The sequence below is a fragment of the Chaetodon auriga genome, chromosome 20, assembly GCF_051107435.1.
Source record: "Chaetodon auriga isolate fChaAug3 chromosome 20, fChaAug3.hap1, whole genome shotgun sequence".
NCBI classification, from domain to species: Eukaryota; Metazoa; Chordata; class Actinopteri; order Chaetodontiformes; family Chaetodontidae; genus Chaetodon; species Chaetodon auriga.
Genome location: NC_135093.1, coordinates 16,378,315 through 16,394,166, shown reverse-complemented (window position 1 = coordinate 16,394,166; position 15,852 = coordinate 16,378,315). Strand labels below are relative to the sequence as shown.

At 42.5% G+C, this 15,852-nt stretch overlaps 1 protein-coding gene across 1 annotated transcript; it reads left to right on the top strand.

Annotated features, from left to right (window-relative positions):
- The first annotated feature begins 943 nt into the window (after positions 1 to 943).
- Positions 944 to 14,000, top strand: gucy2cb (guanylate cyclase 2Cb). Its single transcript, XM_076760225.1, has 27 exons — positions 944 to 1,145; positions 2,614 to 2,726; positions 3,117 to 3,184; positions 3,433 to 3,648; positions 4,103 to 4,218; positions 4,644 to 4,746; positions 5,740 to 5,854; positions 6,032 to 6,173; positions 7,384 to 7,466; positions 7,593 to 7,701; positions 7,970 to 8,051; positions 8,641 to 8,743; positions 8,902 to 8,961; positions 9,073 to 9,144; positions 9,243 to 9,347; positions 9,613 to 9,699; positions 10,508 to 10,640; positions 10,727 to 10,864; positions 11,461 to 11,537; positions 11,654 to 11,745; positions 11,876 to 12,034; positions 12,408 to 12,600; positions 12,680 to 12,854; positions 13,015 to 13,113; positions 13,330 to 13,424; positions 13,529 to 13,605; positions 13,784 to 14,000. The coding sequence occupies exons 1-27, from the start codon at positions 944 to 946 to the stop codon at positions 13,998 to 14,000; spliced, it is 3,231 nt and encodes a 1,076-aa protein (XP_076616340.1).
- Positions 14,001 to 15,852: the final 1,852 nt, after the last annotated feature.

Here is a 15,852-nt window from a genome sequence, read left to right as displayed (position 1 = left end):
ATAAATAATATTGGAGATGCTTTTAGGTGCATTTTATTGCCATCCCTTTCCCCTGTTTTCAGCCCTTGTGCTGAGCTAAGCTTAGCTAACCAGCCTGTTGAGCTATTTCTTTAACATCTACTTCAGTTAGTTTTGCTTCAGTTTGTCTCCTGAAACATGAAGTCATCTTGATAATATTATCAGTTTATGAGAGAGGGATTAAACATTAGAGATATGTTGAGGGGGCTGATTGACAGGCCCATTTGCTAATCATAACAATAGTGGCTGCTTGTCAAATTTCAGGTCAGGACTAAATCCAGATACATCTCTATATGTTACATGTGTGCATGGCCTCGTCATACTTCCCGCTGCCCAAGGTCAGAGCAGCTTATTTTAAGCGCTAATATCCAGTTATTTTCTCATTGACGAATAAGTATTTGTGACGTTCCCTTTAAAAAGCTCACCTTTTTATCATTGTCACCTCTGTGCTTGTTGCCAACAAGCTCACAGCCAGCTACAATCAGTGCTGTGTTTGTGTGTTTGCCTGTGTATCAAGCTTGTAATTCATGCAGACCTTGGCACAACAGCGAGAAGGTTATATGGTCCACCTCTGTGTCCTTAAAGGTTGTATATTAACAACTTAATGTGGAAAGGACAGGTGAGCAGCCATTCAGAGGGACAGTGGGAGCGTGGATCTGACAAGTGAACAACTCAGAGGAGGAAACAGACAAGGATTACTGCATATCACTCTTATAAAATAAACTTTCAGCGAAGACATGGTGGATTAGACACAATTTAATCTCTGGAATTTGCCACGGAATTTAAGAGGAAGTCCTCGGGGACTTTAGACACACTGAACCCTGGAGTAGGAGCGGTGAAAAATAACACATTGAAAACCTTTATCAGATCATGGACTCTTTTTAACAGTTCAAAAACAGAGGTATTGGGAACTCCAGAGCTGAAAATGGGAACAAGGTGGCGGTGGCTGTGTTTGTGTGTCATGGGGATTCTTGCTGTTCCATGTCGGGGCATCAAGCAGTGTCTGGATCGGACTACAATGAATGTGATCCTGCTGGATGATGACCACTCTCCCTGGAGTATGAAGTTTGTAAAAGGAGAAATACTGAAGGCCATTGAGACAGACAAAACCATTAGCACGACAGAAGGTAATGAAATAAGAAACACAACATAAAGACTGTGTATGCAGAATGAATTGTAGTACATTATGGACTCAAAAAACACTGTATTACCGTAAATACTACAGTGTAATCAATATGCCCGTGTATAATGATACAAATGTATGTATATAGCTGGTTGCATTTGAACACATCTGTAATTGCACATAATTTATGTATATTGCTGTGTGTAGTTACTAAAATCTCAAAAGCAAGACCAGACAGCACTTATCCAGAAGTGTTTGGGGTTGTCATACATGTTAGTACTTTTGTGTTTTTTCCCCCTAAGCTCTTTTTAGCTTTCATTTCTTGGCTTCCAGCTTACCATGCTAAACTACGCTTTACAACGGCTTTGATTTCAGGGGCCAAGTGAAGCACTGACTGACTGATAACATGATATATGATCAGTGTAATAAATAATAAGATATGCACCTAGAGGAAACAGTCATTGATAAAGTGTACTTTTTGTAGTTTGATCTCTGGTCTACATTAATAATAAAAATTATTGGTGAATTATTATTGACCTCCATCTGACCATTAGCTAAGCCCCGTAGCCCACAGATACTGTTCCTTCCTGTGCCAGCTCTGTCCTTGTGTGGCCCACGAAGCCTACAGTTTTACTTTGATAACAATGACAGATGTTAATGCTCAAACTCCTCAGTAAAGTTTGAAACACTGGCTGCTTGGTTTCAGATAGAGGTCGACAAGAGCGGCTTCTCATTTCTCACCAGGGTTTGTGCTGACTCAAATGCTAGCTCATTAGGCTAATTAGCTTCATTAGTTGGTTCAACGCTGTCGTTGACTGACTTCTTGATATTTCAAGACGACGCCTTTTAAAATGACAATTTACCAAATGGATTTAAAGATACAACATGCTGAGGCTGGAGCAGCATGTTCAGGCAAAAAAATAATCATCCTCACAAACTGAAGGCAGGGAAATAAAGCACTGTTCTTGTGGATGTAGCTAGCTAGTTAGCCCTCATATCATAAGTATGATATCATTGATATGATTCACTCAATAAGGACGAGGTTTCACCACTGTACTTAGCAAAAGTAACACTATCTTGGTGTTTGGCTGAGGTTGCTGGAGTGTAAATTTCTCTAAATCCAGTACAGCGCAGCAGAGCCGCTAACATTAGCCTACACTATGTTTGAAGCATCTCAGACTTGCTGCCACACTGTGGAAAAATACTACACAATGGACTTCTTCTTACATGTTTGCTCTTTTTTGATTTTTGAGAGGATAAAAAGGTAAACCACCATCCAACTCTTAGCAGTAACAGATTACTGCGATTATTACAGCCCCATGTGCACCTCGCAGATCAGATTGCAGTTGCTAAGATGTTATTGCATGATTGCTGGTTGGGGAAGGAATTTATGGAGCGTTGATTGACAACAATTTAACAAAAATCCTGACATGTTTTTCTGCCTTTCTTTCTTTCCACCAACAACAATAAAGGTGTGGATTTAAATCTCACAGCAGACTTTGCTGGCTTCAACACGTCCTTGTATCGACATAGTGTTTGTCGGAGTTGCACGTGTGCTGGGGTGGAAGCGCTAAAAGCCCTGCTGGTGAGTCGCTCTGGTAGCATACTTGCTTTCAGCACCTACTCCTAGACTTGCCTGTGTGCTTAGTGTGTACCTTGGAGATTAAAAGCTACTGTACTCTACTTTGGGGGCAGATCGGTGATGCATCATCCTGATTTTGCACAAACAGCCAAACAGGAAGCTTTTACTTCAGAAACATTTCCCCCACTTTTCATAGGCTTAATCGCAGTTAATTTGTGAAGAGACGTGTACAAGTAATGCTGCAAAGACAGGCGGAGCACACAGGGGTAGCTGTCATGCATAGTTAAAAGCAAGTACATCAGCACAACTTGGTCAACTTGGCCAAGTGAGCTGTGCATACAAATGTGAAGCAAACAGCCACACTGACACACACTCATTTGTTTTCTGTTGCAGAAATCAGGTGAACTCGGGTGTTCTGTTCTTGGGCCCACCTGCACCCACGCTACTTTCCAAATAGTTGAGTAAGTGCCAGGCTTTACCAAGGCCATGATTGCACTAGTGCTGACACATTTAAAAAACACAGTTTGACATGTTTGGCATATATAAATGTTACCGTATGGTACATGTGAAATCTGCTCCTAAACACGCTTCCTTACATCAGATGGTTTTGTAGCAGATGTGTTTTTAGATTAGCTTTTCACAAAGATGCCAATCTCAGTCTCTCTCTCTCTTTCCCGCCTTTTCCTCCCTGTTTTTCTGTCTCCGTCAGTGTTGAAAAGGGTCTGAAGCTCAGTACACCCATCATCTCAGCTGGAAGCTTCGGTACGTCTTGCGACAACACACTTAACCTGCAGCGCCTCCTGCCACCGGCACGCAAGATCTCGAACTTCTTCATCGAGTTCTGGAAAGACAACAACCGGATCAAACCTCAGTGGGAGACGGCCTATGTCTATAAGAAAGATAGCAACACTGAAGATTGCTTTTGGTGAGTCACTGAGGAGGTGTCTTTTAAAGAGCAACCCACTTTTTGTGGGTAAATTAGATGTACAGTGACTTTATCGCACTATCAAGTGATTTTAGTCCCAGCCGGGTGATCATTGCAATGGCAGGTCTGCTCTTTTTTTGAGAGAAAATGGAATAGTTCTGTCTTCCAGATCCAGAAAATCAGAAAAATCTCTGACATTGCCTTGTGCTAGACATTTCTTAAGTACATTAATAAGCACCTTTGCTAAAACTGTAGCAGCTATTGTACATTTTGCAGTGGAGGTCCTATTGACCTTGTTGTCTTTCAACAACAAGGAAGTTTTGTCTTTTAACATCCAGTGTGCAGTGCAAGTGAGAATATGTCATGTTGTGTTGATTGATATCTGTTACATGGTTTAGTAAAGGTTTTTTTTTTTTTTTTTAAATTTGGAATTTTAAGTGACTTTCTTCTGCAGGTATATAAATGCATTGGATGCAGGCGATTTTGCCTCACAATTTCAGGCCACGGTGCTGCATGGACCAGGAGGACTGAAAAACACACTTAATTCACCCAAAAACAGGACAAGCAACTGTAAGTGTTTTTTAAGAAAATGTACAACACACACCTCTTTGTCTGCTTTATGCAAATTAAAACTAAGGTATGCAACATACACCCTGTTTCACAAACAGCACAGAAGGAGCATTCTGTTCAGAGAACGGACACACCACACACACAAAGAAAGACAGGAATGTAGTGTTCAGTTATAACTCTGCATAACATGAAAAATGACATGTGGCATTTGTGCAATGTGTGCAAACTTGTGCACATATAACACAGTCTTTTATGTCATGTTGATGTAGCCATAAAAGAGGACATTTGGCTTGGTATTAACTTTGGTTTCAAGGTTGAAGTGGAAATGTGAAGTTGAAGTTGGACTCCCTCCAGGGCTGCGATGCTGAGAACACATACACTGCTGCTCATGCATACAGTGATACGTATGGTTTCTGTGTTTGCAGTGTTCATCATATGTGGCTCCCCCATGGACATACTGGAGGCAAAAAATGGCTCCAAAGAGGCAGATAGCAGTGATATTCTATTTATCCTCATTGATCTTTACAAGTCAGTGCTCTTTCTTCATTTCATCTCCAATCTCCAGTTTGCACTTCATGTATTGTTAACTAATTGTTCTCTGGACACACACACACACACACACACACACGCACACACGCACGCACACACACACACACACACACACACACACACACACACACACACACACACACACACACACACACTACTCTGGCATGTAGTATACAGCAGTGATTCCCAATCAGTGTTACTTGATGAGTGTTACTGATGAGTCCTACAAGTATTTGCAAGCTATACTAGACAAAAAAACAAACAAACAAACAAACAAACAAAACCCCCCAGACATTCGAGAGTAATACTGCATGGTGTACAAGAAAAGTCAGCAGTGTCTTTCGCGTCTCAGGATGTTCCGGGTTGATGGGACCCAGATGACAGTATTTTATCGATCTTCTATTGAGGCTGTGCACACTTTGTCTTTTTTCTGCTGCTATCAATCTTTCAAGGTCAAAGACAAAAATGTAGTCAATAAGGTGGTTAAAGTCTGCAGCCAAATCACTGGTACTGCAAGGTAACCCTGACGGATCTGTACAACTAACGGCTAAAAGGAGGCACAGTCCATCCTCTCTGATTGTTCCCATTCTTTACAGTTTCAGTCTCTGCTGTCTGGCACCCTCCTCAGACTTCTACCAGCTAAAACCAATAGAGTCAAACATTCCTTTATTCACTCTGCCATCTCAGTAGTTTTTTAAGTCTTAGTTTGGTATTCATGTGCCTTGTGCACATCCCCCTGCTGCTTAACCAAACACCCCACTGGGGACAGTAGAGTTGATGATTGATTGATAGAGGGGTGCTTTGGGAACCACTGGTGTACACCATAAGACACATTTGTAACTTTTCCTCTAATTCATACTCATGACATTTTAGAATTTGAAGTTTATATTGACATATATTCTCGTTTAATTTTGTCTGTATCTCTTGGAGTTTTGCACTTGTCAGAATATCACTCCTGCCTCCCCTCCACAGTGATATATACTACATCAACACATCGTCAGTGCCAGCCATGAAGAACGTGTTGGTGTTGACAATGCCCAACACCAGAAACTACAGAATCAGCACAGACCTCAAAGGCAACAACACGGTGAGGACACTTGTTGTTCTTTGTCCTGCTTTTTAAAGGAATAGTTTGACATTTTTGGAAATACATTGATTGATTCCTGTGACCCAGAATAATCTGCAGAGCAGTGTGTCAACAGCTGCACTGGGACTAAATCCAGGGTGTTGATCCAGTCATGAATTTTTCTCACTGTTGCTGCAGATGAACGACTACATAGCTGCGTACCATGATTCGGTGCTGCTGATAGGCCAGGTGATGAGAAAAATTCTTCAAAAACCTAAGTGGGAACTTCAGCAGATGGAGTTTGTCAATGTGAATAACTTCAGAAACATCTCCTTTAACGGTAAGAAGGATAAAGAGATCATCAGAGGAAAGTAAAATTAATCTGACCTTCTAATGCACTTCACTTTAATGCCAGCAGTCAGTGTTTTTGCATCTTTTTATGCTTAATAAATCATTTCAGATCAAAACTTCTGTGATGAGACAAAAACCATGAATAGAAAAAAGTAATCCAAGACAAAAATGAGGCACAGAGATGAAATAGGTTGCGAAACCAGCAACAAAGCACGGTGTAGTAAAAAGGCATCATCCAAATTTAAATGTTTCCAAAACTCTGATTTATGACCAATAACCTGCAAATAAATGACACTTCAGCTGTACTTTATGTTTAATGCTAAATAGCAAGCATTAGCATACTAACACTAAACTAAAAGACATTGTCATTGTGTGCATATTAGCATGCTGATGTTAGCATTTAGCTTAAAGAAGTGCTGTGTCTAAGTACAGCCTCAAAGGGCAGCTAGCACGCCTATACACTGTTGTGTACTTGGCCTAATGAATGATGCTGAGTCTAAAAATACTGGAATCAGCTTATGAAATACTCTCAAGGTGCAATTGTAAAACTGAAACTCCTCACATATTGCTGGAAAAAAAAAATACTGATGACTTGACATAACTGGCCCTGAAAACAGGCCTGAGAGCTGACACTCTTGCTGTGTGTGAGGCCTAACAGACTGAAGCTGTCAGCTGCCATCACTCATTTCTCTTTTTGCACTGACAAGATGAAGCCATGTGGTGCTATAGCCTGCAGATTGCAGCTGTGTGTAATTGGGTGATTGAGAAGTTCCTTCATAATTCACAGTGCATGTATGTTCAGCTGTTTTGGCCTTGTTCTCTTTTCTAATGACAGAAAAACAATGAAAAAAGAAATCAGTTAACACTCCTTTACAGTAAAGATGATCCAGACACAGGTTGGATTTAGAAAGGCTTTGACAATCAAAGTTCAAAAAAACATGTCCAAAAGGCTGACAGGACAAAATGGACAGAAGGACCTTCCACCATAAGCAATGGCAGGAGCAGATAACCGACAGTTAAATGTATTTATGAGCTGATGAGGGAATAAGAAACAGGTGAGTGGAAGGAAAAAACATGCTGAGGAAGGAGCACAGAAACACAGACTGGAAAAACTGTGCAAACAGACAACAAAACCCAGAAAACACTGCAGCAGGACCGTGACAGCTTTTGTGTAAAGACGTCTCTCTGATTCTTCTCAGGAAGTGCTGGAACCTACAAGCTGGACAAGTGTGGAGACAGAGACATTAACCTCACTGTCATTTACACCACTTCAGACAACAAGGTACTTTGCTCTCTGTCTTCATCATGATCTTGTCAGCAAAGTCTCAAAGTCTTGTCTCTCAAAGATCTTCAAAATAAAACCCTCTCATGCTGTGGCTCTCATTTTGTCCTCTCATGTGATCCTCAGTACAAAACTCTATTCACGTTCGACACCGAGAACAACCAAACCAAAGTGACCGAGCCACGCCCTGTCTTCATCTGGGGAAACAGACTTCCCAATTCCGCACCAGACCGAAGTACAGCTATAAAATACACACACACACACACACACACACACACACACACACACACACTGCACAGCTGTTTGATGACAGTGTTAAGTGACTGCTGCTGACTACTGTTATCTGCTGACACCAACTATGAAAACCGGTGTCAGGTGTGTTTCCTTGCTTGTGAGCGATACAGACAAAATAGGCATCCACCATTTAAAAACATTGCTGCATAGTGCCACTAGTGGTCAAAACTCCTCTAACAATGAATGTTTTTTTGTGTGCACACCTTCAGGCCCTGCAACTTATAACATAATCCTCATCGTGCTGGGTGTTACGGTGGTTGTGGTGGCCACTATCGCCTTCATTTTCTACAGGTGAGCGATGACTCAAGTTTGTTGTATAAAAGCTCTTATCAAGGACATCAACACACGCTGGACACGAGAGCTGAACAGCTCTGACAGCACACTTAGACGATGTCTAACCCTGAGTGGGAGCTGTTCAATGCTGAAAGACCAACTCAGAGGTTCAGTCTGACCTCAGCTTCCACGGCAGACCACAGCTGAATGTTTGCATCAGAAGCTATCACCATACAGGTGTTATTTTTACACTTTTGAGATAATGCAGGATGCTTTCTCTCTCTATCAGACGGTGATTTTTGATGATTTTAATTTGTAAAAATGATTTCAGGTTACAGGACTAGGAAACCACAATGTTCCATCAATAGATAAAGTGCAGTCATTCAACCAGTCAGTCAACAGAAAAAGGTTTTCTGGTTCTTTTGAAGAGATTTTTCGGACCAACCTGACGAGTTTCAAGTTGAATGATTTCTGTGTCCTTATCTTAGAGCCAAGTGGAGTTTAAGTGCAGGTCTTGGCCATGGATGTAGATCCCTGTACTATGTGATGTGCTTCTTCACAGCCAGTTAATTGTTTTACCTCCTGCTGGTATTTGTTTGCTGTGTAGTCAGAACAGGAGAGACCGTCAGCTCAGGAAGCGCTGGTCCCACATCGCCTCGGATCTCATCACACTGGTGGAGACCAACAAACTCAATGTCATCTCTCTTAAGGTAAATGAGGTGTAGGGTGAGTCAGCATGGAGGCTTTTTCAACACTCTCAAGTGTTGACCGACGAGTGCTTGAGTTAACATTGAACATGAAAGCACTAGCACTAGAAAAACCAGGACAGGTTTACTCTGTTAAAAGGCCTTTCATCTGCCCCCATCAGATCGAAGAGGAGAGAAAAAAAAGGGATTTCAAGATTCGCCGTGCATTCTACGATAAGAAGGTAGCTGACCACAGCATCCTGCAGCAGTTTTCACATCAATCGACATGCACGGTACCAAACATGTACCTTCAGGCCATGCTGGTGTGACTGATGCTGCTGCAACATTTTCAGATTGTGATCCTGAAGGAGCTGAAGCACTCAGACGGGAACTTCAATGAGACCCAGAGGATAGAACTTAACGCGGTGAGATATGAACACAGATGCACCAGGTGGTTTGTGTGATGCTGGGTTTTTATGGATTTAATATCCTGACGCGCCTCCTGCACTTCTTTTGTCTGCAGCTCCAGCAAATCGACTATTACAACCTCACAAAGTTTTATGGCACAGTCAAGTTTGATGAGGGTGTGTTCGGTGTGTTTGAGTATGGAGAGAGGGGGTCGCTCAGGGTACGTATGGCACACGTTCATGTCGAGTTCATTTTCTAATTGTTTCCATCATGCATTAATTGAGACGCAAAGCAGTAGCACTCACAGCACACATAACCACGACTTGCCTAACCCTAACCCTAACCCTAACCTAAGCCAAAGTCTTTACCCTAAAATGTAATGATTAACGTCATGAGGTTTGGAAGAGTAAACAGATTTATGTCCCTGCAACGTGAGTAAAACACATCCACACACACAAATACCCTCCGTCCCTTTCCTCTTCCAGTACGTGCTGAACGACAAGGTTTCGTACCCGGAGGAGACCTTCATGGACTGGGAGTTCAAGATCTCCGTCATGTACGATATCGCCAAGGTAAGACGGACAGTCTGGCCAATCATATTTTTTACATAAATGTAGTCAGTTGTTGTGGTCGGTTGTTGCTTCCTAAACTTGAATTTTGGTCCTTTTGTATTTCCTTAGTGTGTATTTTGATATAAATATGGACATATTTAGCTAGAAAACCGGACCTGAACTTAAACTCTTCAAAATAAAAGCACCCATACAGGAGAAGTTTTGCTGAAATTAGATGGACATAAAGGACATTATTTATACATCTAACTTTATGACTACTCAGCCAAATAAATTGTGAAACTCAATATTACTCTGTTTGAGTGGTCGGTAACTTAAAACTCGTCTTTGTAATTTTTAATAAAGCTTCACTTGTTAGAGTATGTGTCCATCTAGTCACTCTAATAAGAAACCTTCTCGAGCACCAGATAGGCTTATGAATTGTAATTAGAACTTCTCACTCATTCCTCTCTGATGACTTTATTATTCTAAAAATCACTCTTGATTTACAAATCTGAAAAAAAATAAATAAAAGCACAACAGGATGTAACACAGCCATTGTCACGTCTTCAGTCGTGCTTCACACCACGTGACAGGTCATGTGATTAATAATATTACTGATGCCATAACACCAATTGAGTACGATATGATTAAGTGTATGTTCGGGCTTTGTAAGGTTCATATTAAGTCAAATGTTTTTGACTTGAACGACACGCACACATCAGTAGGACTTGTTATTGCAGTTCCCTCCACCAGCCAGTAGATGTCAGTAAAGATCACTTCCTGAACCCTCTCGTCTCTTTCTCCTCTGGTGTGTACATCCTCTGTGCAGGGCATGTCTTATCTGCATACCAGTGACATCCAGGTGCACGGTCGCCTCAAGTCCACCAACTGTGTGGTGGACAATCGCATGGTGGTGAAGATCACAGACTTTGGCTGCAACACCTTCCTTAGCCCCGGCGCAGGTCAAACCACAGTCCTCCCTCACTGAGTGTTTGCCCATTCCTTCACTTTCAGCACCTTCTAACATTCTCCTTCCTCCTCCTCTCAGACCTGTGGACCGCTCCGGAGCATCTGAGGAAACAGGGCACCTCTCAGAAAGGAGACGTCTACAGCTTCGCCATCATCGCTCAGGAGATCGTTCTCAGAAAGAGCACCTTCTACACCGAGTGCTGCTCCGACCGAGCAGGTGTAACACACTTACACAACTGCTGTCCAAAATGAAGGCCCCATCCTCACAGACTGAGCTCCTGAAAATGAAAAGAATGAAGAATATAATTATACTCAAGTGACTGTCTGATAATTAGTGGAAAAGAAGGAGAAAGGAGGAGAGTTGTGTATTTTTATTTATTTATTTTTATACTGAAGGGAGGGTAGTCTTCTCTTTCTCATGCTGGATTTAAATTTTATTTCAGCTTTTTAAAATGAATACATTTCAATAAATTTCAATGAGTCCATATTTAAAGGGACCATCCTTATTTATCCAACAGAAAAATAAAATCCTCAAAAAGTCTTTAACAGTATCTAACATGCAAAATGGGATTTTTGGAGAGACACACAAGGTCAGTTCCCATTAAATGCATTAATAGAGGTATTCAAGCTGCAGTACTGCAATTTGCTTCAATAGAGGGTGTAGGAAAATGCCTTGTTATTGTTCCACTGTGGTCAAGAGGCAGTCAGTCAAGAGCCTGTTTGATTCAGATCCAGTGTTTTGCTTTCATACACACACTCAGTAATGTAATATTAGAACTTTTCAGGGAAATTAATCTGTGTGTTTCCCAACAGCAAAGCTGTCCAAGGTCATCACGTCCTACTTCAGACCTGATCTTGACTCTGACAACGCTTCAGAGAAAGAACTGGAGGTGAGTTGATGCCAGCTGACACCTGTGCGTGCGTGCGTGTGTGTGTGTGTGCGTGTGTGTGTGTGTGTGTGTATTGTCTGATGCGTCTTTAAAGCTTCGTGTCCTCTGCCTACAAGGTGTACACGCTGATAAAATGCTGCTGGGATGAGGATCCAGAAAAAAGGCCTGACTTCAGGAAGGTAGAAAACTGTCTGGGGAAAATCATCAGGTATCTACTGTCTTTACTCTCATAGACTCACTGGAGGTGTGATTGGTGCATATTGCCATATTTGGAAATGTATCACATATTTGTAGTTCTTTTCAGTAGAAGTTTATTTTTCTCTCCTCCTCTCCCTTAGTAACATCCATAACCAGGACAATGAGAGCTACATGGATAACATGATCAGACGGCTGCAGATGTATTCCAGAAACCTGGAGCACCTGGTGGAGGAGAGGACGGCCCTCTACAAAGCTGAGAGGGACAGGGCAGACTGCCTAAACTTCATGCTGCTTCCTGGGTCTGTTTACACTCAAGGGAGCACGCCACACTTTTTAGACACTGGCCTGAAAGCACGGATACCAAAGTCATACACGTACCCTGGTAGAGAACTGTTTGTGGTGCTAAATGCAAATACCTGCTCCAGCAGAACTTTCCAAAAAGCAGACTAGTAGTGGTGAAGAATGCATGAAGATAGGAAGCAAGCAGAGAAGCAAAGCTAGCAAAAATAATGGATAAACAGTTCAAATGGCCTATAGGAATGGTTTAATGGTTAAAATAAGTCTTTGTAGGGGTACATTTGGAAAAAAAAGGTTGGGAATCACTGCTTTAACTAGAACAGAACATTCACAGGGTGACCATCCTGTTTCATCTGTCTCTCTCTCTCTCTGTAGTCCAGTGGTGAAGAGCCTGAAGGAGACCGGCGTGGTGGAGCCGGAGCTGTACGAGGAAGTGACAATATATTTCAGCGACATCGTCGGTTTCACCACTCTGTGCCAGTACAGCACACCGATGGAAGTCGTTGACATGCTCAACGACATCTACAAGGGCTTCGACAGCATCCTCGACCACCACGATGTATACAAGGTATTGACATGGGTGGAGTTTGATAGGGAGACAAATAGGTAGACAGGTCAGAACCATCATTTCATCCATCTACCATCAGGTGGAGACGATTGGCGATGCCTACATGGTGACCTCTGGGCTTCCAAAGCGAAATGGGAACAGGCACGCGGTGGATATCTGCCGCATGGCGCTGGACATCTTGGCCTTCATGGGCACCTTCCAGCTCCGACACCTGCCTGGCATCCCTGTGTGGATACGCATCGGCGTGCACTCAGGTAGGCAGCAGCCACATTATTTGTAAATGGAACTGAATCCTTTGACAGCCTTTGCTCAGCTGACTCACCACCCCCTGATCTTTCCACTCATTTTCTGTTATCCTGTAAACGATTGTCATCTTTGATGGAAAACTGACCGATTGTTGGTTTGTGTGTCCAGGTCCCTGTGCAGCAGGTGTTGTGGGGATAAAGATGCCCAGATACTGTTTATTTGGAGACACAGTCAACACTGCATCTCGTATGGAGTCCACAGGACACCGTGAGTAGAGAGATAAACACATGCATGCCAAGAGACACTGAATGAGCAAACTTCCACTGACATTCATGCTACCAGTGAGTGTGGTCCAGTTATGCTGCAATAGCAATGCACTGGTCATTATTTGTGCACTTAATCAATGTAATGAAATGAATTTTCACAGCCAAGCTTGGGGAAAAACAAATCATGCCTGTTGTTTTATCTTCCACTGTCCTATAGCCCTGCGGATCCACGTCAGTCAGCCTACTATAAACATCCTGCAGAGGACAGACTGCAAGTTTGAGTATGAGATGAGAGGAGAAACGTATCTGAAGGTAAAGATGAGCCTCTTCATTACATTTACTGAACATGTCAGACAAACGAACCAGTCTGGTATGAATGCAGCAGCAAAACAGCGTCAATGTGTGTTTTTTCCAAGGGTAAAGGAACAGAGACAACCTACTGGTTGACAGGTGAGACGGGCGAAGACTACAACCTTCCGACTCCACCCACAACGTGAGTAAACCCTCCACCTAATGAAATCTGTTGTTGTTGTTCTGACTTTTCTCAGCTTTGTATATTTAGACCTCAGATTTGTCACTAAGACCTGTATTTGGAACTCAGCTGCACATTTACTATAGCTTGACAGGATAGTTGAGATGCACATGTTTAAACCTGGTTCCTGCTTCGCCAGGGAGAACTTCCAGCGGCTCCAGCAGGACCTGGCCCACATGATCCTGGACTGTCTGGAGCGCCGCTCTCGAGGATCTGTCCGGAGGAAAAAGACGTTGTTAAGTCAGAGCCGGGAGGATGACAAGGACCAGGAATCAGAGGTGGAATCTGAGAGCGACCATCAGCTTGAGTACCTGCAAATGGCCACTGTGGATAACACCCTCAGTACCTTCCTGTAGTGCAAACCTATTGTGGAGTACAACTTGATGGACTGATGAAGTAAGAGTGGGAAAGTAGCCAGCAGAGAGGGAGGAAGGGACTGCAGCATGGACAAAATACACATCATACAAAAATAATTGCCTTGTTTAAGACCTAAAAGTCTCAGTGAGGATATACACTGCCTGGCCAAAAATAGTCACCACCTGGATTTTACTAAGCAAATAGGTAAGAGCTTCCTATTGGATAATTAGTGCATGGTGATTATCTTTCAGCTGGCAACAAGTTATTTAACCCCAACTGATGCAATGAGTAGCTTCTCATTTCTTAAACAACCATGTGGAAAGACACATCCCGCGGTCCTATAAAAGATGTTAGATGTTTGAGAAGGGTCAAATCACTGGCATGAATCAAGCAGAGAAAACATCTAAGGAGATTGCAGAAACTGCTAAAATTGGGTTAAGAACTGTCCAACGCATTATTAAAAACTGGAAGGATAGTGGGGAGTCATCATCTTCGAGGAAGAAATGTGGTTGGAAAAAATCCTGATTGATTGTGATTGGCGATCACTTAAACGTTTGGTGAAATCAAATCGTAGAAAAACAACAGTAGAACTCTGGGCTATGTTTAACAGTGAAAGTAAAAACATTTCCACACCCACAATGTGAAGGGAACTCAAGGGATTGGGACTGAACAGCTGTGTAAGCCTTAAGAAAACCACTAATCAGTGAGGCTAATCGGAATAAAAGGTTTCAGTTTGCAGGGGAGCATAAAGATTGGACTCTGGAGCAATAGAAGAAGGTCATGTGGTCTGATGAGTCCAGATTTACTCTGTTCCAGAGTGATGGGTGCATCAGGGTAAGAAGAGAGGCAGATGAAGTGATGCACCCATCATGCCTAGTGCCTGCTGTACAAGCCTGTGGGGCAGTGCTATGATCTGGGGTTGCTGCAGTTGGTCAAGTCTTGGTTCAGCAACATTATGTGCCCAAAGAATGAGGTCAGCTGACTACCTGAATATACTGAATGACCAGGTCATCCCATCAATGAATTTTTTCTTCCCTGATGGCACAGGCATATTCCTAGATGACAATGCCAGGATTCACTGGGCTCACATTGTGAAAGAGTGGTTCAGGGAGCATGAGACATCATTTTCACACATGGATTGGCCATCACAGAGTCCAGACCTTAACCCCATTGAGAATATGTGGGATGTGATGGAGAAGGCTTTGCGCAGTTGTCCGACTCTCCCATCATCAATACAAGATCTTGGTGAAAAATGAAAGCAACACTGGATGGAAAAAAATCTTGTGACATTGCAGAAGCTTATCAAAACAATGCCACAGTGAATGCGTGCCTTGATCAAAGCTAGAGGCGGTCCAACGAAATATTAGAGTGTGTGACCTTTATTTGTGGCCAGGCAGTGCACATTAGGTCCTCTGCCTGTTTGTTGGTTAGGATTGTGTATGATGGGCTGACATGTCAAAGGTATCTATATCTAGAAATCAGAATTTCCTGCCTTGTTCCTGCTCCTCATGCTACTGATTGAATCCCTGGCTAGAAGCTGAACAGCAGGCGCAGATGTGCAGACAGCAGGGCATCAAGCAGTGACGTCACCTGAATCAATCAGATTTATTGATGGTTTAAATATGCATGTATGACAAGCATCCTGAGCAACATGAGAGACGAGCTACTGTAGTTATTCCCAGTGCTGCACCCTTTTGGAAGGAAATGTGAGTTCAGATTATATCTGCCATAATGGTCACTCTTTTTGCCCACTGATGCCATTTTGCAAAAATACAAGATTCAGAATTTTTTTATTATATTGTATGAAATCCTCAAGATGTCCAGGTTTTACCCAGCACTTCTATTATTAAC

Coding starts and splice junctions, on each gene's coding strand:
- gucy2cb (XM_076760225.1), top strand. CDS start 944: ATGGGAACAAGGTGGCGGTGGCTGTGTTTGTGTGTCATGGGGATTCTT. Junction 1,146..2,613: donor AACCATTAGCACGACAGAAG/GTAATGAAATAA, acceptor ACAACAATAAAG/GTGTGGATTTAAATCTCACA. Junction 13,114..13,329: donor TATGGAGTCCACAGGACACC/GTGAGTAGAGAG, acceptor ACTGTCCTATAG/CCCTGCGGATCCACGTCAGT.